Consider the following 22,235-nt stretch of genomic DNA (forward strand, 5'->3'; position numbering starts at 1 on the left):
ACTTGGACCGCGTCTAACCCGATTACCTCGTATCCACCCCGGCGCTCAGCACGGCGCCCGGTGCGTAGGAGCCGCTCAGCAAATACCACACCGAAAACACCAGAAAGCGCACTGCGCTTTCTCCTTCCGGGGGAATCACAAGTTTCGTCTTTCGGTTGAAGCCGACGGCCTCTCCGTCGAGCTCTTCCTAACGCATCGCCCGCCCGCGCTCGTCTGTTGTCCGACGGCCGCCGGTGGACCAGTCCGCTCGCTAGACCGACGATCGATCTCACGCGACGCCCCCCCCCCCCCCGGACCGCCCTTCGCCCCGGCCCTAACCCTGACCCCGGCTTCGCTCTTCGGCGCGGTGGCCGCTGAGACGCGTCAGCCGGTTGACTTTTAATTCGGGAGACACCGAAGGCCGGGCCTTTTGGGCAACGGAATGGGAGGCATCAGACCGTCGGTGATCTGCTGTTTCCCAGCACATCCGGCTGGCTAAACGGGTTCAGCGCCGTGACTCACCTCCGATCCCACTGCCTCCCGCGACCCGGGAGTCCCTCCGACCTGGGAGTCCGGGGCGACCGCTTTGCCTCAAGGCGGGGAACTAGCCTAGATCATCTCAGGGTCCCTTCCCGCTCTGTGCGTGCATGTGTGTGTTTCATCCCTCCCTCCCTCTCCTTCCCTAGGCACTACTCCAGTCCTTTACCGGGCAGACTCAAGCCAACTTTAGCCCGGACTTCACCGGACCGAACGTCCGGCTCGCCCATCTTCTCTGCCCCAAAGCCATGATCCATTCTCAGCCCATTTCTCAGCCCCGAAGCTTCTAAGAGCTAAGGTAGATACAAGGGTTGGACACAGTCCCTGTCCCACATAGGGCTCCCAGCCTTAATTCCCATTCTTCAGAGAAGTCGAGTGACTTGGCAAGGTCACAAGTGGCAGAACCCAGGCCCGTACTCTTTTCATTGGGTCACAGAGGGAGAACCACAGTTCTCTCTCTACCGCTTCTCCTTCTTCCATCATTTCATTCCATTTCTCAGCCCAAAAGCTTCGGAGCCTCTCAGCCAGGGACCCCAACCAAGCCAGGAATCGATCTTTTTACGTCTTCCGGGGAGCGGGGCCGGAACGCTGGCCTCCCCTCTGCACGTCTGCTACTGCCATTTTATCTAATGCCAACCTACTCACTGGATCTCTACCTCGCCACCGAACCCTGGCCCACGTCCTGCCTCTGGCCCGGAACGCCCTCCCTCCTCCTATCTGACAGACCACGACTCTCCCCCCTCTTCAAAGCCTTACTGAAGGCCCGTGGAGGCCTTCCAAGAGGCCTCCCACCACTAAGTGCTTTTTTTCCTTCTCTTCCACTCCCTTCTGCGTCACCCTGACTTGTTCCCTCGATCCATGCTCTCTCCCCAGCCCCGCGGCACCTATATACACGTCCGTAACATCTATATTAATTTCTGTCTCCCCCTCTAGACTGTCAGCTCATTACGGGCAGGGAATGTGACTGTTGAACTCTCCCCAAGTGCTTAGTGCAGCATTCTGCACACGGTTAGCGCCCACTAACTACGACCGATCGATTTCTTCTCCCAGCGGTGGGGATCTTTCTCCCCCTGCTTCAACATTTTCTGTCTTTCTAAAAAGACACTGAGGGAGATCCAAGATAATCAGGCCGAGCGCCCAACCCTGTGCTAAGTACTGGAGTCAACTCGGGACAACCGGAGCGGACCCCGTGGAGCTCCGCAGAATCTCCGACCCTCAGTGATCCCATCTAAACCAGCTGGCGGCCCCCAAAAAGAGGGGAGCCTCCCGGGCAGTCCAACTTCAACAAAACTCTGGGGGCTCTTCTCTTTTGTGGTATTTAAGCGCTTACTAATGTGTTAAAAACTGTTCTAAGCGCTGGGGTAGGAACGGACTGATTAAACTGGACCTAGTCCCCGTCTCGTACAGAGCTCACAATCTAAGAGGGAAGGCGAATGCGGGTCCCCATTTTACAGTTGAGGAAACTGAGGCCCAGAGAAGTGACTTGGCCAAGATCAGACGGCAGACAAACGGCAGAGCCGGGAGAAGAACCCAGGTCCTTTAGACACCCGGGCCTGTGCTCTATCCACTGGGCCACGCTGCTTCAGATTGGCAAATATTCTTTCCTCCCGGAGCAAGTTTGCAAACAATCTCCTGACTGGAGGGATCAGGACTCTGATTCTTTTTTCCCTTTGTCCCCCCTTCGTGAACGCAAACGGATCATGGGGAGAGGGCTCTCAGTCCTTCCAAAATCTCAAGGCCCAGGCGACGTGGGCGGGGGGGGGCGGAGGAGGGGGAGTGGCTGTCCTCACTGCCGGGCCAGCTCTGGACTCGCTGCTTTCCAGTTTTGTGATCTGCCTTGGTGCACGCTGGGCTGGTCACCGCCTTCCAGATGAACGACTAGCGATATCCGGATGTCATCCTGGATTATTCGAAAACTCCTTCCTTCAGAAACTGAATGTTTACCTGCCCCCGTCCCCTCCTGGGACCTCGGGGCAAAGCCCGCGGAACCGTTCTGGCCCTACCCCGGCAGTATGCCCTAAAAAAACCGCATACAGACGCCAAAGGTCGACAGTGTAAATTGACACGTGCCCTGTGCTCTTGGCCAACAGGCGTACACTCCTAGAGGGAGGAAGAAAATAGCTAAACCCGACCGGTTGAGGACAACAAAAAAAATCTAGTAAAATCAGAGGTGCGAACAAAATCCTTGGAATCCTTAACTGAATTTCCAAGCAGCACTCTGAAAGAGACCCATCGAAGTCAAAGTGAACTCCGTTTGGTTCGGGAATACAAAAACCCCATCGAGGAATCGCTCATTTCAAAATAAGCCCATCCACAGCCTCATTTCCCCACACCTCTTTCTCGGTGAAAAAAAGATACCCACACAGGCCCCCGTGCGAAGCCACAACCTCCCCGAAAGGCAGCCGATCCCTCCATCGCAGCCGGAACTGGGGAGGAGAGGAAACCGCGGCCGATCCTCTTCAAACGACCCTCCTACCAAAGATCATCGTGCGTCCCGTAATTCTTCCCGTCGGCCGGGCACCTTGAAACCGTCAAAAATTCCTCCTAACAAAAATCACCGCTCAATCCGTAACTCTTCCCATCGACCGGGCCCCCCGAACGCGACGCCTTCGGTGGGAGCGTCCGAAGACACACCGCAATCTGGGGCGGCTCATCCTAGGAAGGGGCGAGGGGGGGAGGGAGTCCGGCAAAGGGGGTGTCCCGCCGGGGCCCGGGGTCTTACCGTCTTTGCAGGTCTTCCCATCCTCAAGGAGTCGCACCCCGGTGGCACAGGCGCACTGATAGAAAGGCTTGCTGGGCGCCATCAGGCACAGATGGGAGCATCCGCCATTGTTCGTCCCACACGGGTTGGTCGCTGTCGGATGGAAAGCGCACCCATCAATACCGCTCGCGACGGGCGGCCCCCGGTCTCTGAAGGAGCCCCGACCGCCACACGGGCTGCTCTGACCAACTGGACTGTGGGGGGGCGGAGAATGTGCCTACTCGCTCTGCCGTCTGGTCCTCTCCCCGGCGCTTAGTACAGTGCTCCTCACCCGCCCAGCAGGCGCTCAGGAAATACAACTGACCGACTGCTCTTCCCAGAAGAAGCGCTTGACAAGTAGCACTGGCCGACGAACGGAAGGGACGGGGGCCGGGAGCCTCCCGGTGGGGGCAGCGGACCGTTCCTTATTGATCGAGATTAACGTTCCCCTCTCCCACTAGACCGGAAGCCGGCTGCGGGCGGGGATTGAGCCTGTCAGATCGTACTCTCCCGGGCGCTCGGTACAGTGCTCTGCACACAGTAAGCGCTCCATAAACACGACCGAATGGCTGAACGGATGAACCAACCAACGGGGAGAGGGCGGCGGGTAAGCAGGAACGGGCCCTTTAACGAGGTTCTCGATCACCTAGACAAACGGCAGGTCCCGGAACGGGGACGAACCGAAGGGGAAGAGCCGGGCGGACGAGTTACGGCTGGCATCTGGATCGGCGGGGTGCCCTACTTCCTCCACTCCCCGGGTGAACAGTGACTGCCATTCAAGAATAATACCTAGAAAAAACCCACCTTAACAGAAATGAGACAGACAAGAGATCCATTGTCTAACGGCTTGGCAGAAGGCCTCTTCTCTCCTTCCCTCCCCGCTTTCTGAAGACCGAGACCCAGGGTGAGCGGTGGGAGGGAGCGAGCTAGATGGGTTTGGAGGCGGGGACCGTGCCCGCCGCCCCGTGCGCCCCTCCGGGTCTCGGTGGAGATACCCCGGGAGCGATCCCGAGTCCCTCTCCCTCGCTGAAAACGCACGTCGGGACGCGACGGATCGGTTCCAACTTGCAGGCTGAAAGGAGAGCGGGGTCGCTTACCATTTGGCTGCCTCTTCTGGCTGAAAGCGTGAATATCCATGGGAGAGAAGATGTTGGAATGGATTTCTCGCAGGCCTTCCCCGGTGTACTTGTTGCAAGCCAAGATGGAGTGTGTATTCCAGTCAGTCCAGTACAGTGTGTCCTCAAACAACGTCAAGGCGAAAGGATGGGGAAGGGAACCTTTAACCACCGCTTGCCTGCGGAGACGAACCGGGAAATCCACCGTCAGGCACCGGCGAACCCAGCTGGTTTCTCTACCGGGGTTTCGCCGACACCCCGCCCGTGCGGGACGCCCACCTTAAGGCGCTGGCGAAGATACACGCGGCATCGGAAAGGAAAGACTTTGGCTCTTTCCGTTTTAAAAAGGGGCCCGAGGAGAAAGATGCATTTTACAACTTGGGATTCCAAGGTACTGTATTCTCCCAAGCGCTTAGTACGGTGCTCGATAAATGAATAAATAAATCCGATCGATCTTTCTGGGACGGAGGGCTAGCGGTCCGTTTTAGCCTCACAGCAGGCTGCTCCGACACACATCCTTTCCTTCCTTTTTTTGTAATGGCATTTGTTATGCGCTCACTATGTACCGGGAACTGTACCAAGCGCTGGGGTACACGCAGGATAATCAGGTTGGGCACGGTCCACGTCCCGCAAGGGGCTCACAGGCTTAACCCCCGTTTCGCAGGCGAAGTGACTGAGGCCCAGAGAAGAGCGGCGACTGGCCCCTGGTCACCCAGCAGACAGGAGGCGGAGGCCGGATTAGAACTCGGATCCTTCTATCGGGCCTGGGCTATCTACACCGGGCCCCGTTGCCTGGGGCTGAGTACTGGGGTGAGAGGCGGGTGAGAGCTTCCAGGCTCCCTCCGGAATCCCAATGCCCCCGAGTCGGCCGAGAGAAAAGCAACGACACCACTTTCACGGCGAGTCTATATTTGGCCAATAATGCAACCCTGGGCCCCAGGATCACTTCTCCGGCTCGGTTATCTACGGAGCGTTTGTGCGCGCTGCCCGAACAGAACACCGAGGACTTTAAATCAATCCAGCTTGATCGAGAGGCAATTTAAAACCACTTCAACGAACACTGGCGTTGGCATTTCTCCCCCGTACGTGGACCCCGGCCAGAAACCCGAGGTGAAGCGGGGTGCGGGGCGCAGGACGCGGAGGGCAGAGCCTCCGGGGAACAGGAAAGGGAGAGAGAGAGAGGCTTTGAGGAAGGAAAACGTTTTCGCATCTGCTGCGGCTGCTCTTCCCTCCCTTCCTCTGCCCTTCTGGTCTTCTCAGGCTTCCGGGGCTGGGTGCGAGAAGTTGCTCTCGCCCCGACTCCAAAGCCCCACGGGGAGGAGCTGCCCCGGCCCGGCAGCCGGGGGATGGGCCGGGGAACGGGCCGGGGCCCCGGAGGAGCGTGGCTCGGCTCTTGGGCCGACCCGAGGGGTGCGCTGGGTGGCCCCGATGGCCACCCCGTCCTCGAGGGGTGGCAGGGGGACGGCCCCTTTGGCCAGGGCACCTCCGGTGGCCGGCCCGGTGCTTGGGGCCGGCCGGCCGGGCAGCCGAGACCTCGTCTTCTTCCTCCAGCCGTCGGGGGAGAGGTGGAGCCACCGTCTCGGCTACGCCTCTGGCCCCGTGCCCCGTGCCGGCCCCGGAGGGTAGCGTGGGGCAGTTACGGCTGCCCGCGTCACCCGAAGGCTGGGGGGACGAAGCTGACGGTCTTGCCCCCTTGATCCTAATGTCTGGACTCATCTAGATGCTTCTCTCATCTTGAGGCTAATCCTCTAGACCGCAAACTCTCCGTGGGCAGGGCATGTGCAGTATATATCGTTCAAGTGCACGCTCAATAAATACGACTGGCTGATTAATCCCACGGAGGCGAATGCCCACCTTGTCTCCCTGGCGAGAAAGACCGCAGACATTCATTCAGTCGTATTTACTGAGCGCTTACTGGATCCTAAGCCCGGCTGCACCGGTTGGGCAAGTGACTTGAATAATAATAATAATAATAATACTGTTGGTATCTGTTACGCGCTTACTATGTGCAGAGCACCGCTCTAAGCGCTGGGGGGGAGATACAGGGTGACTACAGGTCGGCCCACGTGAGGCTCACAGTTAATCCCCATTTTATAGATGAAGTAACTGAGGCACAGAGAAGTGAAGCGACTTGCCCACAGTCACCCAGCTGCCAAGAGGCAGAGCTGGGATTCGAACCCATCTGACTCTCAAGCCCGGGCTCTTTCCACGGAGCCACGCTGCTTCTTTACCTCTCTGTCCCTCGGTTACCGCATCTGTAAAATGGGGATTGAGACTACGAGCCCCACGTGGGACGGGGACCGAGTCCGACCCGATTTGCTTGTATCCACCCAGCTCTTCCGTACAGTGCCCGGCACTTAGTAAATGCTTAATACCATAATTACTATTATCATCGCTATGTGCAGAGCACTGTACAATGCAACAGTAAACAGACACATTCCCTGCCCACGGCGAGCTTACGGTCTGGAGGGCTGGGAGACGGACATAAACATGAATAAGTAAATTACAGATATGTACGGAAATGCCGCGGGGCTGGAAAAAGGGGAACCTCAGAAAGAGATGCACTGGAGACCTAGTCCCGGCCGGCCTCCGAGATGCTCCCGCGCCGCACGCTTCCCGCGAGTGCGGCCCGGTGGAAAGAGCCCAGGCCCGGGAGTCGCAAGACCCGGGTTCTAATCCCGGCTCCAACACTTGCCCGCTGGGTGACCCTGGGCAAATGACTTCACTTCTCTGGGCCACCGTTTCCTCAAATGTAAATTGGACTCTAAGCTCGTCGTGGCCAGGGAACGCGTCTGTTTACTGTTGCACGGTACTCTCCCAAACGCTCGGCACACACGAAGCGCTCGACAAATATGACCGGATGAATGCGACCACGAATGAACGAATACCCATTTTCCCTCTTACTCGGACTGGAAGCCCCACGCGAGACAGGAACTGTCTCTACTTAACCCGTATCTACCCCCGGCGCTTAGAACAGCGTGTGACAGCTAGTAAGCCCCTAACAAATACCTTTAAAAAAACCAAAAAGTCCATCCCCGGAGCCACCGGCACGGCCTGCCGCCGCCGCTTTCCCGGTCGGATGACCTCGACTACGTTGACCCGGGGCCAGGAAAGGTGAGCGGGGCTCGGCCGAGTGACCGGCGGGCGGAACCTCCCCGGGCCGTCGGAGGGGCCCCCGGTCCGGCCCCCCGGCACAGCCGGGGCCGGGACTGCGTCGAGCCTCCGGGCTCTCCTTCTCGGATCATCGGCCCGGGACCCTCCACGGCCCCCCGCCGCCGGCCGGCCCCTCCGGACGCCCGTCCGGACGCTATTTTAAGAACTGAAAGAGGAGAGGCCATGCTCTCGTCACAGCCTCCGAACCGCGGCGCCTTCCGCTGGGTTGGTCGCACCTGCCACTTCTTGGCCAGAGTTACCCTACAACCCCGACTGGCCGCTACGCCGTTTTTGGCTTCTCTGGGGCCAGAGAGCGTATCAGAGAGAACTCCGGCCGTGCGGGAGTGGGTTTCCCGCTCAGGCCGTAGCCCTAATAAAGCTCTTTTGTTCCGGCTCTTCCACGGGGGTGGTCCTCGCGCCTTCCTCGAGATTAAATCCATCATCGGGCACAAAGTGGAAAGCTGGCAGACAACTGCGGCTGACCGAACGGCTGCAATCTTTTTTTTTTAAATGGCATTTGTTAAGCGCTCACTATATGTACTGTACTAAGCCCAGGAGTAGACGCAAGCTCATCGCGTCGGACGCGGTCCGGGTCCCACACGGGGCTCGCGGGCTTAACCCCCCATACCGCAGATGAGATAACGGGCCCGGAGAAGTCGAGCGACTTGCCCTAGGTCCCTCAGCAGGTAAGCGGCAGAGACGGGATTAGAAGCCAGTTTCTTCGGACTCTCGGGCCCGGGCTCCATCCGCCAGACCGCGCGGCTTCTCTTCGAGAGAAATCGAGAAAGGGGAGGCCCTTCGGGGCCGGGGCTTAGAGCGGATGAGGACGAGACGAAGTGAAAATAACGCCAGGCCCCGCGGACAGCAACCGCGACAGCACAACCAAGGATGGCGCTTGAGTGTCTTTGTTTTTAAGGGTTTTTTTAATGGTATTCGTTCAGCCCATAATACGTGCCGGGCACTGTCCTAAGCACTGGGGTAGATCCAGTGTTGTCTGTTTATTGTTGTATTGTACTTTCCCAAGCTCTTGATATAGTGCTCTGCACGCGGCAAGCGCTCGGTAAGTACGAATGAATGACTTTGAGCAAGTCACTTAACCTCTCTGTGCCTCAGTTACTTCATCTGTAAAACGAGGATTTAAAACTGTGAGCCTCACGTGGGACAACCTGATCGCCTTGTATCGCCCAGCGCTTAGAAGAGTGCTTTGCACACAGTAAGCGCTTAACAAATACCACCATTTATGAACCAATTCGGGTTAATCAGGTTAGATACAGTGAGAGTCCCACCAGGGGCTCAAAGACTTAATCCCCAATTTACTGAGGAGGTAACTGAGGCCCAGAGAAGTGAGGTGACTTGCCCGAGGTCACACGGCAGACTGGAGGTGGCGGAGGGATCAGAACCCTTGTCCTCCGACGCCCAGGCTTTAACCATTAGGCCACGCTGCTTCTGTGGCCCTGCGGACCCTTCCCTGTCCTTCCAGCCCCACCCTCCCGTGCCCCCCAAAGGTGACCGTCCCCCTCGGCGCCACTGTCCTCGGGGACAAAGGGCAGCTCTCTAGGTCCATGACGCCGAGGCCCAAGGGGAACCGGCCTAGGAATCCCAACTTAGAACTTCCTGGCTCTTCCGTGTCCTCATTTTTGTCCGGCTGGGGACTTTCCATCTCGGTGCGCGTTTTGCGAGACGCCTCGGAGTCCCCGCCTTCCTCTTAGTTCGTCCAGAGCGGCGGACAAATTCAGAACGGTTTTCGCCGCCAAGTCTTGATTTCCCGGCACCGCCTCCCGGGCCGGGCGGCGCGGAGGGGGACAGGGAAGGCGGGGGCCGGTCCGTGAGACCGCGGGAGGCCCAGCAGCTGTCGGGGTTCAGCTGTCGCCGAGGTCGGCCCTCGTCAGGGGAAGCCCTCACCCCCCCCCGGCTTTCAGAACGCGGGCAACCCGGCGATGAGGCCCGGTAACCCGGTGACGCCCGCCGCCCGGGACCCAGGAATACGTGGGTGGAGGGTGACCGCCGGGGGGTTATTTCGCGACAGAATCGTAGGATCGGGGTAAGAGCCTGAGCTGAGGTCCTAAAGGTGAGCCGAAACCCCGGGAAGGTGGAGCGGGGCCCGATGGGCACGGGGTGGGGGAGAAGAGTACAGGAAAGAGTGGAAAGAGCCCGGGCTTGGGAGTCAGGGGTCCCGGGTTCGAATCCCGGCTCCGCCACTTGGCAGCTGGGTGACTGTGGCGCTTCTCTGGACCTCATCTGGAAAACGGGGATGAAGACCGGGAGCCTCCCGTGGGACAACCTGATGACGCTGCATCTCCCCCAGCGCTCAGAACAGTGCTCTGCGCATAGTAAGCGCTTAACAAATACCAACATTATCAGTATTATTCTTATTAGAAGTGGCTTCGTCAGAGCAGAGTCTTCTGAGCAAGAAAGCAGATCAACACCTCGGTAAGAGACTCGGGGCGAGGCCCCGGGAGGGAGACCGTCGGGCCCACGTTCCCCACGACAACGAGGTCGCGGTGCGTCGACGACACCGAGGAGACCCACGGGCGGGGGACTACCGTGCCCCGATGAGCTCGAGGGGTCCGTTCCCGGGGAGCCCCCTCCCCGGCCTCCGTCACAGGAGACCAGCCCACCCCCGGCAGTCTCTCCACCCGACGGAGAGCGCGCTGGGAACGCCGAGCTCCTGGTAACCGAGACTGCGGCCTGGAGCCGGGAGCCTCCTGAGGATTCCCCGCTCCAAGAACCGCTTTCCCATGTAATGGTCTTAATTTTGGAAATGTGTTTTAAGAGCTGCCATTGTTTCCCATTTACTTCTTTTTCTATGAGTCCGACCTCCCCCACGAAGGCCGTGAGGGCCTCGCGGGGGACGGGATACAAATCAGAGAAACGGTGCGGCCTGCTCGAAAGAGCCAGGCTGGGGTGTCAAGAGGTCCCGGGTTCTAATCCCGGCTCTGCCGCTGGTCTGCTGTGTGATCTGGAGCAAGTGACTTCTCTGGCCTCCGTGATCTCCGTGATCTCCTCTGTAAGATGGGGATTAAGACTGTGAGCCCCAGGGGGGACAGGGACTGGGTCCAACCTGCTCAACTTACTTCCACCCTGCGCTTAATACAGTGCCTGGCACATAGTAAGAGCTTAACAAATACCCTTTCACAAAAAAACTGAGCCGCTCCCCCCCAACTGGCCTGAAAGCTTTTAGTTCCTCGGAGTCGGGGATCGGGTCTGCCAACTGTATCGGGCTCTCCCAGGTGCTTAATAAGTGCTCTGCACAAAAGATGCTCTCGATAAATACCACAGATTAACTGTTCACTTATCTCTACCCCAGCGCTCCATGTAAGTCGAATCGCTTTATACTCATCCCGAGCACTTCCGAACGGCTGCTGGAAACTCCTTTTCAACCCCCTGGAGACCCCCCTTTTAACCCGCGACCGAGAAGGGCCATCATCCGACGTCAACTCCCCAACCCCAGGGGCAACGTCAAGAAGAGCGGAGTCCCCCGCAGAGGACCACCTGGTCCAGCACCCTCTCTAACTGGCCCTTGCTGGCACGGTGCGAGCGCTGCCCAACGCCAGACTGAATCGCCACCCACGGAGAACCAACCAGTCTGGATAGCTGAACTCTCCCGGGGGGCACGCTAAATAACTCTTGGACCGAGAGCCCCGCGTGGAACTGGGACCGTGTCCCGTCTCCCCGTGGTGGACCTATTTCCACGCTTAGCGCCGGCTTAATACCACTAGAGAAAACCTGGTTCCAATTTCCTGTGGTTGCCCTTTGGATCGGTCAAGGCCACCACCAACAGCGAATCCCTCTTCGCTGTTCCGGGTCGTTCCGGTGGCCCGAAGAGCCCCACCGGTGGCCCCCCCGGTCCCTTCCCCGTTGGGCACCCGTAACTTCTGCCTTTGGGTATGCGGCTAGGGCTCGTGCTTGCCACCTGGAGTTCTCTTCGACGCTGCCTCCTTGCCACGCCGTCCTGCCTTCGAGACATCTCTGCCTGGATATCCCGTCACCATCTCAGACGAAACAGAACTCCTCATCTTCCCGCCCGAACCCTGCCCTTCCCCCGACGCTCCCATCACTGTAGACAGCACGTCCAGCCTTCCTGTCTCACGAGCCCATTACCTTGGCATTATCCTTGATTCCTCGCTCTCATTCCACCCACGTATTAAACCCGTCACTAAATCCTACCGGTTCAACCTTCCCAACTAAAATCCCTCATTCGTTCATTCAATCGTATTTACTGAGCGTTTACTGTGTGCAGAGCGCTGTACTAAGCACTTGGAAAGTACAACTCGGCAACAGAGACAACCCCTGCCCAGACCAGGCTAAAAGCCTAGAAGCGGGGAGGCAGACAGATATCAAATACACGTTTGACACGTATCTGACATCAAATACACGTCCCCTGCCCACCACAAGCTTACGGCCCAGAGTGGGAGACAGACGCTGATGTGAATAAATAAATTACGGACGTGCATGTAAGTGCTGTGGGGAACTGAGTTCTAAAAGGTTATCATTCCTGCATTTCCTTTGCAAAAATGACAAGGGCCAAGGATTTCTGGGCCCCCCGGTTCGCCCGTGCCTATCGAAAGGCAGAGACGAATTTCTGGGTTGGAAATTCGGTCAACGGGCGCAAATCGGGCCCGTCTCGTTCTGCACGCAGTTAAGCGCCCGACAGATCTCACCGACCGACTGTTCGGTTGACTGATTTCACGGTCCCGGGGGCGGAAACCTATCTGAGCCCGAGTATTTCCCAGCACGGAGGGACCTGGAATTTGGTTTCCAAAGAGAACAATCGAAAATCCCTCTGGGTTTCAGAAAACGACACCGATCTCTTCTCCGGAGGATTCTGACGCAGCTGACGTAGGGCACCTACGGGCCCTCTGGCAGCCGCTCACGGCACATTTTCTTACCGGTCAGTTCCATCCAGATTCGACTTATGGATGAAGTTAAGTTTAGCATCTGCCCAGTAGAGTTTCCGCTCCTTGTAATCTAACGTGAGTCCATTTGGCCAGTAAATGTCCGTGTTGATTATGACGTGGCGGCTCGAACCATCCATGCCGGCCCGTTCTATCTTGGGCACTTCTCCCCAGTCGGTCCAGTACATGTACCTAAAATCACAAAGAGAACAAAACACTAAGATAACAAGCAACTCTCTGGTACATTGCAATCACGACGACTTTGCCGGGCTTTTTTTAGAACGGAGGGGCAGCCGGCGGTGCTATATTCTAACCCGTAATTACATATTCCAGCGAGACATAAAATAAAAGCATCCAGCTTTTTGGGTCAGGGCCTTAGTTTCTGCCTGACTTTTGGTCAAGGCGCTTGAGAGGGGATTTGGAAAAAAATCTGAGCGGGTCTCGCGGCAGAGGGATGGAAAATAGGTCCTAGAGAAAAAGGTCCAACAATTAAACCGATCGATGGTATTTAGTGAGTGTTTACTGCGGGCATAGCACTGAACTAAGCGCTTGGGAGAGGATGATACGACGGAGTTGGGGGACACGGTCCCTGCCCACGACGGGCTTACGTTCTAGAAGGTTAAGGGTCAATGTGAGTGTTCTGGCTTGGCGAGATTGATCACCAATTCTCCCTCTTCGTACAACTTTATTCCGACTTTAGTCTGTGGAACCATTCCTCCATCGTGGCCAAACTTCCCTTCATCCTTGACCTTGCTCCTGCCCCGCTCACTCCTCCTCCCCATCACTAAGACGTGGCTCTTGCCTCACGAATCTATTTTCCATCTCTGTAAGCAGCGTGGCTCAGTGGAAAGAGCCCGGGCTTGGGAGTCAGGTCAGGTCATGGGTTCGACACCCGGCTCTGCCACTTGTCAGCTGTGTGGCTATGGGCAAGTCACTTCGCTTCTCTGGGCCTCAGTTACCTCATCTGTAAAATGGGGATGAAGACTGTGAGCCTTACGAGGGGCCACCTGATTACCCCGTATCTACCCCAGAGCTTAGAACAGTGTTCTGCACATAGTAAGCGCTTAACGAATACCAACATTATTATTAATATTAATGATGATGATGGTATTTGTTGAGCGCTAAATGTCAAGCACCGTTCTAAGAGCCGGGGTGGAAGCAAGGTGATCAAGGTGGACACAGTCCCTGGCCCACATGGGACTCGCAGTCTTAAGCCCCATTTTCCAGATAAGGTAACTGAGGCCCAGAGAAGTGAAGTGACTTGCCCAAGAAGACAAGTGGCGGGGCGGCATTAGAACCCAGGTCTTTCCGACTCCTGGGCCCAGGCCCTAGCCACTAAGCCACGCCGCTTCTCAAGTTTCTTCTCTGCATCTGTCAGATATCTGAATCTGTATTCGAGGGATCTGTATTTGTTTGATAAACAAGATCTCGAAAAAGAGACCTTCAGGAAAGAAAAGAAGCCCGATCAGCCAAAAAAACAAAAACCAAACCAAAAAAAACCTAAAAGTTTCTCTCAGGGTGCTGGCCAAAGAGTATGAGACAGAAGATGAAGGGAGAGGGAAGAGGAAAATCAGAAAGGGTAAGAAAGAGGCCCAGTGAGGGGAGAAATGGTGGAAAATGGAGCAAAAGAAGTGGCAGAGAACGGAGAAGGGAGGGGAGCCAAAACAGGGGAGGGAAAGGGAAAAGTAGAGGAAGAATGGAGATAAGAAGGAAGGAAGGAAGGGGGGGAGAGGGAGGAGAGGGAGGGAAGAGAGGCAAAAAAAAAAGGCTGGAGTTTACAGGCAACCCACCGACAAATTGCAAATTAAGGCTCCAGACGTCGGAAAACCAAGTGGCAATCACCGATACGGTCTGGCCACACCACATCCACGGGCAGGCGGCCTTAAAACAGCCTTAGAGAAGCAGCGGGACCTAGCGGAAAGGGCACGGGCCCGGGATTCGGAGGATCTGGGTTCTAATCCCGGCTCCGCCAAGTCCTTGCCTTTGGCAAGTCGGTTCACTTCTGTGTGCCTCCGTTTCCTCAACTGCAAAACGGGGAGTCCATAGCTGCCCTCCCTCTTACTTAGATGGAGAGCCTGGTGTGGGACAGGGACACACTCCAAGGCAATCACCTCTGCACCTCCCCTCCCTCCCAACCTTCTCTGCCTTCCTCTGGGGTCACTAGATTAGACGCTAAATTCCTCCATTTCCTTGAAGGCAGCGAACGTCTTATTTACTTTCACTCTTCTCTCCCAAGCACTTCAGTCAGGTCTCTGCACCCAGTTGGTGTTCAATAAATCCTCCTGCTGGACGGCCTGCTAGATAAAAGACGATCCCAGGGATGGGAGAGTAAGGAGAAGGAGACTAAGGAGAAGATTAGGATTCCTCCGGCTAGCAAGCAGGCTGAACGGGGCCACGGCTGAAGTTTCCCACACCCCGGAGGGTGTAGACAGGGCCCACACAGACCTGTGGTTCACCGAATCCCACAACAGGCGAGGGGAGGCCGTGTGAAGTTTGACTGCGGCATGGCGGCGACAAACGCAAGGACTCTTTCACCCTGTGGCTAGCGAGCAGGAGGAAGCTGTTCGTCGTCAGAAACCGTGGCGACTGAATACGGAATTGCGGCGACCCAACAGAGAAGCAGCACGGCTCAGTGGAAAGGCTCGGGAGTCAGCGGACGCGAGTTCTAATCCCGGCTCCGCCACTCGTCTGCTGGGTGACCCTGGGCAAGTCACTTCACTTCTCTGTGTCTCGGTCACCTTATCCGTTAAAAGGGGATTAACAGCGTCAGCCCCACGTGGCACAGCCTGATTACCTTGTATCTACCCCAGCATTTAGAACAGTGCTTGGCACATAATAAGCACTTAAGAAACACCATTATTATTATTATTATTCGTAGATCCAAGAAGAGTTTAGACAAATAGATGAGTGATGAGTCCATAATGGACCACTACCATAATCCACTGAGATGAATGTCAAGGCCAGGGGGAGAAACCATCACACGTCGCCGTCAAACATCCTGTTCCTACGGCCGAATGTGGAATCACGGGCTGGATGGACCACTGGTCTGAGCCAATACTGGCATTTCTAAATTTCCTACATCCTCCAACCCCTCCCCTAACTGGAAGATCGGTTTATTTCGGACTACAGATTTCTCTAGGATGCACGGAGGGGACTGAAAATACATTTCCCAGTCAGAAAAAGTACAGCATATTCCAGGGTTTCTACGATCAATTGCATCATTGCTAAAAAACAAAAGACGGGTTGCAAATCGGAAGTGTGGGGAAAGTACATAGTTTTGTACCCTTTTTTTCCAGCTCACAGTCCATCTCTTCTAACAGTCTCACGGCGCTGCAAATATCCTCTCTCGAAAGGTAGGTGGGTATACATATATATATACCTACACCTTTCCAAATAAGCGTTCCGGGAAGGCTAGCGGAAAACGACGAAGGATGGGGCCTCCCGCCAAGACGTGGAGGCTGACCCTGGCCCAGCTACTTCTATATCCTTTACGTGCTTCCCCTGGGGATCTCTTCAGAGACAGGTGGACGAAAAAGCACACCCATAAAGTCTGAGGATTATTCAGATGGAGAGTGCGACCAACCAACATACCAGAGGTTGACGAGGACGTGGGTCACGCTGACCTTGTTCGGGTCATAAGATGAAAAGACTTACTAGCTCGGGTTCCCGAGGGCAAGGTGCCAAAATCCTGTTTTAGGGCTGCGTATTGTAGCCTCTGGATGGTTATTTAGGGTAATGTCTTTCTCCCGCTCTAGACTGTAGGCATCCTGTGGGCAGGGAACGGGTCCACCATCTCTGTCGGGTGGTTGTTTTCGGAGCACATAGTAAGCGCTTAATAAACACCACCGATTGACCGCCCGACGCCGAGCTCTTTGTGGGCGGGGAAACGTGTCTACCGACTCTGTTGTGCCGCACTCTCCCAAGCTCTGAGTTTAATGTTCTGTACCCAGTTAAGTGCTCAGAAAGCACCGAGCGACTGAATGACTGAATTAGGGGGAGGTGTCTGCTGGGGCCTCAGACCGGCGGCAGAAAGAACGGCCAAGGACAAAGACGAGGAACCGACAGGAATTTCTGGGGAACAGAAAGAAAAAGGGCAGAGCGGAGCTTGTCGGGATTTGAGTCCAAAAACAAAGGAAAGGAATTTCAGGCCTGGAACGCTTCCCACGGGCCAGAGCCAGACGCAGGGAACCACTCCCTCTCCCCCGCTCGCCCTTATTCTTAGACTGTGAGCCTCCTGGGGGCCAGAGATTGTGGGTAATTCTCACCCGTGTCTTTCTCTCCCAGAGTTTAGTATAGGGCTTTGCACACGGTAGGGCCCTGAATGGGTCACGGGCCCTAAGCCGCTTCCCCAGAACAGTGATTCTGCTGCCACGTACTGTTTCCGTCCTCCGCATCACTCACGTGACAGCAATAATTAATAACTGTGATATCCGTTAAGCACTTACAACGTGCCGGGCGAAGTACAAAGCGCTGGGGCAGACGCAAGGCGAACGGGTCGGTCACAGTCCCTGCCCCACAAAGAGCTCAGAGTCTTAATCCCCATTTTACAGATGAGGGAACTGAGGCACGGAGAAGTGAAGCGTCTTGCCCAGAGTCACGGAGAAGACACACGGCAGTGCCGGAATTAGAACCCAGGTCCTCTTGACTCCCAGGCCTGTGCTCTCGCCGCTAGTTTACGCTGCTTCTCTGATATCCCCCGGTGAGGCATCCGACCGACTCGGATGGCAACGGAGACCTGATTTGCCGATATCGAAGGAGTGTCGGCCGGAAATCCAGAGCTACCTAAGTCGGAGGGAGTGGGTTTCTTTTTTTTCTCAAGAACACGGAAACGCTTCTTTCCCCTCACCAGGGTTTAGAAGGCATTCGCTCTGATGGATTACAAAGGCTGCACTTTGGGGAGCACAAGCTAGTGATTAGTTATGTCACACCCTTCATTTAAGAACACTGAAGCTTATAGGCTGCCTAAGGTAAGACAAGTTTGGTTGGATTTTTGTTTCCTGGAACATGTTTGACAATATTGTGTGGTTTTGGAAAGTTTTCCCAAGTTCTTTTTAAATCCCAGTGGGTCCATGGCTTTCACGAGAAATCCGAGCGAAGTTTCGCAGTACCCTAACGTCCACAAAGGCAAGTATTTTGAAGTCACCAATGGGAAGGTGTAAACAGTAAGTTCACTGTGGCAACATCTACCAACTCTGTTGTCACGGTATTCTCCCGAGCGCTTAATACGGTGCCCTGCACACGGTAAGCGCTCAATAAATTCCACTGATTGCCCCTGCAACCTCACCTCGCTACTCTCCTACTACAACCCGGCTTGCTCACTTCGTTCCCCTAACGCCATCTTCCTCGGTACACCTCCAGCTCGTCTATCTCGCCGCCGACCTCTCGCCCCCGTCCCGCCTCTGGTCCGGAACGCCCTCCCCCTTCCTATCCGACCGACGATTACTCTCCTCACCTTCAAAGCCTTATGGAAGGCACGTCTCCTCCAGGAGACCTCCCCTTTCCTCTTCTCCTACTCCCTTCTGTGTCACCTTGACTTTTCTCTCCTGATTCATCCCCCTTTTCCAGCCCCACAGCACTTATGTACATCCCTGTGATCTTATTTATTTCCATAAATGCCCGTCTACCTTCTCAGGGTCGCCCCTGGAGACTTTCCAATCCTCTACCGGTCTCGGCTACGGGAGGGTCAAGCGGAGGCCCGTCCGTTCCATACGTAGCTTGGGCAGTGGCTAGCGAGTGGAAGGCAATCAGCTCCAAGTCAAAAAACTCACCCGTGCTGGGCAGGAGAGTATCGAGGGCGGAGGCTCAAGCTTACTGCACGGAAGGAGACGATGGTAAAACACTGCCATATTTTTACCAAGAAAACTCTACGGATACACTACCGGAACGAAGGCAGACGGAAAGCGGGGCGGTCTGGGATAGATGCGTGGGCTACGCGTCGGAAACAACTCGACGGCATAAGGCAAGATGATGCCTGTCTCCCCGACTCTGGACTGCAAGCTTGTTGTGAGCAGGGAATGTGTGCTATATTGTACTCTCTCAAGCACTTGACACACTGCTCTGCACATAGTAGGCGTTCGATAAATACGACTGACTAACGGTCCTTCGGCACATCGGCACCACCATCACCGTATCCTCAAATCTTCATCCGGTGTTTCGCACAAGTTCCGTGACCCCTCCCGGCTGCACACGCGCCAAAGGAACAGACGTGGTCCCTACCCTCAAGAACAGGGGTCAGCAACCTATGGGCAAAAGAGCCTGACAAAATGAAACCTTTTATTGGGGATTAAGACTAGGAGCCCTCTGTGGGACAGGGACGGTGTCCAACGCGATTAGCTTGCATCTCTCCCAGCACTCAGAACAGTGGCTGGCACACAGTAGGCGCTTAACAAAAGGCCCTCATTTCCTCTTCTCCCACTCCTACCTGCACTGCGCCTGGACTTGGATTTTCACCCTTTACTCACTCCTCCCTCAACTCGACAGCACTTATATATCCATACATAAGCGTTATTTATTTCTATTAACGTCTGTCTTCCCCCTAGACTGTAAGCTCCTTGTGGGCGAGGAATGAGTCTATCAACTCTGGTATACCGCACTCTCCAAGCACTTAGGACACTGTTCCGCACACAGTAAGCACTCGATAAATCCGGATGATTGATAATCTTCTAGAAGTCTTTGCTCCGAGAGAGTCACCCCTCTCTAAATGCGGGACGCCAGGCCGGTTCGTCTCCTGCGGCTGCTGATTCCCTACTTTCCCTATCTCCGCCGCGTCATTTTAGAACCCGCCTCACCGCGTTCTGAAAAGTTTTCTTTTTTCCCCTTATCATCTAAGGTTTCTCTTCCTCAGGTCATAAGGAGTAGCTTTTCAGGTTTCCTCCTGATATTCAACTTCCTCGAATGCCCCATCTGGTAGAGGGTGGAGGTGCTGTAAGCAATTGCTTCCACTGTGGGTGATCCTGGAGCAGTTTTTCGGGTTTCTTCCCCGTTGCTTCCGTCCTGTGGCAAGACCGTTCTCCCCTTCTAAACCGGGAGCTCGACGTGGGCAGGGAGCGTGACGGTGATATTGTTCAGCTGTACTCTCCAAAGCGCTCAGTACAGTGCTCTGCACACAAAAAGTGCTCAATAAACATGACTGACTGCTCGATTGAGCTTTTCAGGTATCTTCTGGTTATCCAAACTCCTCATAAGCCCCATCCGACAAAAGGCGGTAAGCACTGTTTCCTTTCTGGTGGTCACACTGCATTCCAGACCACCAAGACCACGTTGTCGGTAGACTGTCGGTTGCCCTACCTTTTGTCCGGTGATAAATACTGCGCAGAGATGGCCAGCTAAGGCCTCTGGGTCTGGGCTGAACACATATGTAATGACCACCCTGCACATTTTTGCCAGGTCGCATTTTTGTCTGTCTCCCCCCAACACTAATAAGAAGGGGGCGGGGGGGAAGGAGAGGCGGAGAGAAGCAGCGTGGGCTACTGGAAAGAGCACAGGCCTGGGAGTCAGAGGACCTGGGTTCTACTCTTCGCTCCATCACTCGCTTGCTGTGTGACCTCGGGTGAGTCACTTCACTCTTGGTGCCTCAGTTCCCTCCTTTGCAAAATGGGGATTCAACAGCTGTTCTCCCTCCTACTTGGACCGTGAGCGCCACGTGGGACGGGGACTGTTTCTGACCTGCTTATCTTGTATCTCCCCTAGTGCTTAGCACGTAGTAAGCACTTCACAAATACCGTGATTATTATTATTACTGATGACGACTGTGCTTACTAAGCCCTTGTTCTCGGCCAAGAACTGTGCTAAGGCCTTGGGTGGATACGCGATAATCAGATTGGACACGGTCCCTGTCCCACATGAGGTGCAGAGCCTAGGAGGGAGGGAGAACAAATATCGTACTCCGATTTTACAGATGAGGAAACTGAGGCCCGGAGAGTGATTTGGACTAGGCCTCAGGCCTGCTGATTCCCCGTCCAGTGCTCTTTCCGCAAGAGCCCGCCGCTGCTTCCTTGCACGAGTGGGCAAGAGAAGCTTTCCTCAAAACCACTCGCCCTCAGGAATGGAAGCCTCACCATCAACAGCAGCAGCTAAGAACCAAAGGGCAACTCTACTCTAAAACAGAAAAAAACCCCACCAGCCCATATCAAGTTCCGTTCGAAGTTCTCTCGGGGAGGCGGCCAATCCCGGCACTCGAGAAACAGGTCTGGGGGAAAGCAGGTGACGGAGCCGATCCCAGAGCCCGGGCCTGGGAGTCGGAAGGACGTGGGTTCTAATGCCGGCTCCGCCACTTGTTGGCTGCGTGACCTGGGGCAAGTCACGTCGCTTCTCTGGGCCTCAGTTGCATCATCCGTAAAACGGGGATTCATGCTGTGAGCCCCATATGGGACATGGACTGAGGCCAACCTAATGAGCTCGCATCTACCCCGGCCCTTAGAAAGGTGCCCGCACATAGTAAGCGCTTCACAAATACCACCGTCGTCACCATCATCATCCTCCCATTTCCGAAGCGGTTCCCAAGCCGGCCCGACTATCCCACGGAAAGCTGAGGTGAAACCAGTTTGCTCGACATCAAAATGGAATGATTCACCTTCCGGGCTCAGTACTGCGAGCCACGCAAACAGCAACATTAACACCCAAAGACACTGTGCTCTCTCAGCGGGTAATTTTGCCACCCACATCCAGTGAAACTGGGAGCGTGTTTTATTGCCCATTATCAGCATTCGGGTAAAGGACTGGCAGAGAGTTTCCAGCCAAATCATGTGGGTAACCTGTCCTCGGCCTGCCTGTCCGGACAAGCCGCTTCAGCCAACCCTTCGCCGATCTTCTGATAAGGAGACATCACCTGCGGAACATACCCAAGTGAACGGCTTGTTTTCGTCTTGTTGCCCCTGACCGCGTTACACGCTTGGAGAGCTTCGGGAGGCCGCCTGGCTGCGCAACCATTCTGGCCGCCTCTCAACCGGTCGTGGTCACGGGGATGAGGGTCGGCGCTCAGAGCACCCCCGACGGATCCCTAACTCTCATTTTTATCATCAGTGCTCTTTTGAGCACTGATTTGGAACACAACAACAACCTGAACAACCTGAAAATTCTCCCTCACCAAACCTTTACTCAGAATTACTGAGCAGGGACGCTGAGTGACTTGGAGTCTCTCTACCTCTCTCTTTCCTTCCTTTTCTCTCTTCTTCTTCTTTCTCTCTCTCTTCACCACCCCGCACTCCCTTCTCCCTCTCAACCAGGGATAGGGCCAAAAGGCAGACAGCAGAGGAAAGGAAAGAACAGTAATCAAGGAGGCCAGGCAATCAAACAATAAGATGATCAACGGGGCTAAAGAACTGGGCTCGAAGCACAGAGTAGCAAATGATTTGAAAAGATTTAGGTTTTGTTTCTTCTAAACTAAAAGTTACATGAGGAAACGGGAATTAAACACCCCCCGCCAAAAAAAAAGTTTCAAAAACCCTGTTTACCCTTTCTGGTCATAAAGGTGAAAGGGCAAGTTTTATTCTTAAAAAACATTTAACCCTAAATAGCATTATCCAGTCACTAGCCCCAGGCTGCACTTAGTCCTTCTTTACCTTCAACCTGACAGTTTGGAGACCTCCTCCCACCACAGGTGACTAGGTAGCAATTACATTCCCCACCACACAATTGCCCTTCAAATATTTCCTTCCAAAAAACTTAAGGACCGAGAGAACGACAGCCTTCTAAAAGTCTACGACCACAACCCGATAATTAGGAAGCTTTCTTACTAAAGTCCTGCCCTTTATTAAAATAAAAAGGCCTAAAGTCAAAGCTCCCTACCAACTCCCCATTTAACAGACATCACTGCAT

At 55.2% G+C, this 22,235-nt stretch overlaps 1 protein-coding gene across 2 annotated transcripts in view; it reads right to left on the reverse strand.

The window, feature by feature from the left end:
- The window catches only part of LRP6 (LDL receptor related protein 6), a 110,437-nt gene that overhangs the window by 55,376 nt on the left and 32,826 nt on the right, over positions 1 to 22,235 (reverse strand). For both annotated transcript variants that reach the window (XR_003762943.2, XM_029075901.2), the window contains exons 3-5: positions 12,414 to 12,611; positions 4,354 to 4,550; positions 3,239 to 3,370 (exon numbers count right to left, since the gene is read on the reverse strand). Coding sequence is in view for 1 of the 2 variants with exons in the window: in XM_029075901.2 (XP_028931734.1) it covers positions 3,239 to 3,370; positions 4,354 to 4,550; positions 12,414 to 12,611 (527 nt within the window). In the remaining variant the exon portion in view is untranslated. The remainder of the gene's footprint in view (positions 1 to 3,238; positions 3,371 to 4,353; positions 4,551 to 12,413; positions 12,612 to 22,235) is intronic.

The sequence above is a fragment of the Ornithorhynchus anatinus genome, chromosome 11 (assembly GCF_004115215.2).
Source record: "Ornithorhynchus anatinus isolate Pmale09 chromosome 11, mOrnAna1.pri.v4, whole genome shotgun sequence".
Lineage (NCBI taxonomy): Eukaryota > Metazoa > Chordata > Mammalia > Monotremata > Ornithorhynchidae > Ornithorhynchus > Ornithorhynchus anatinus.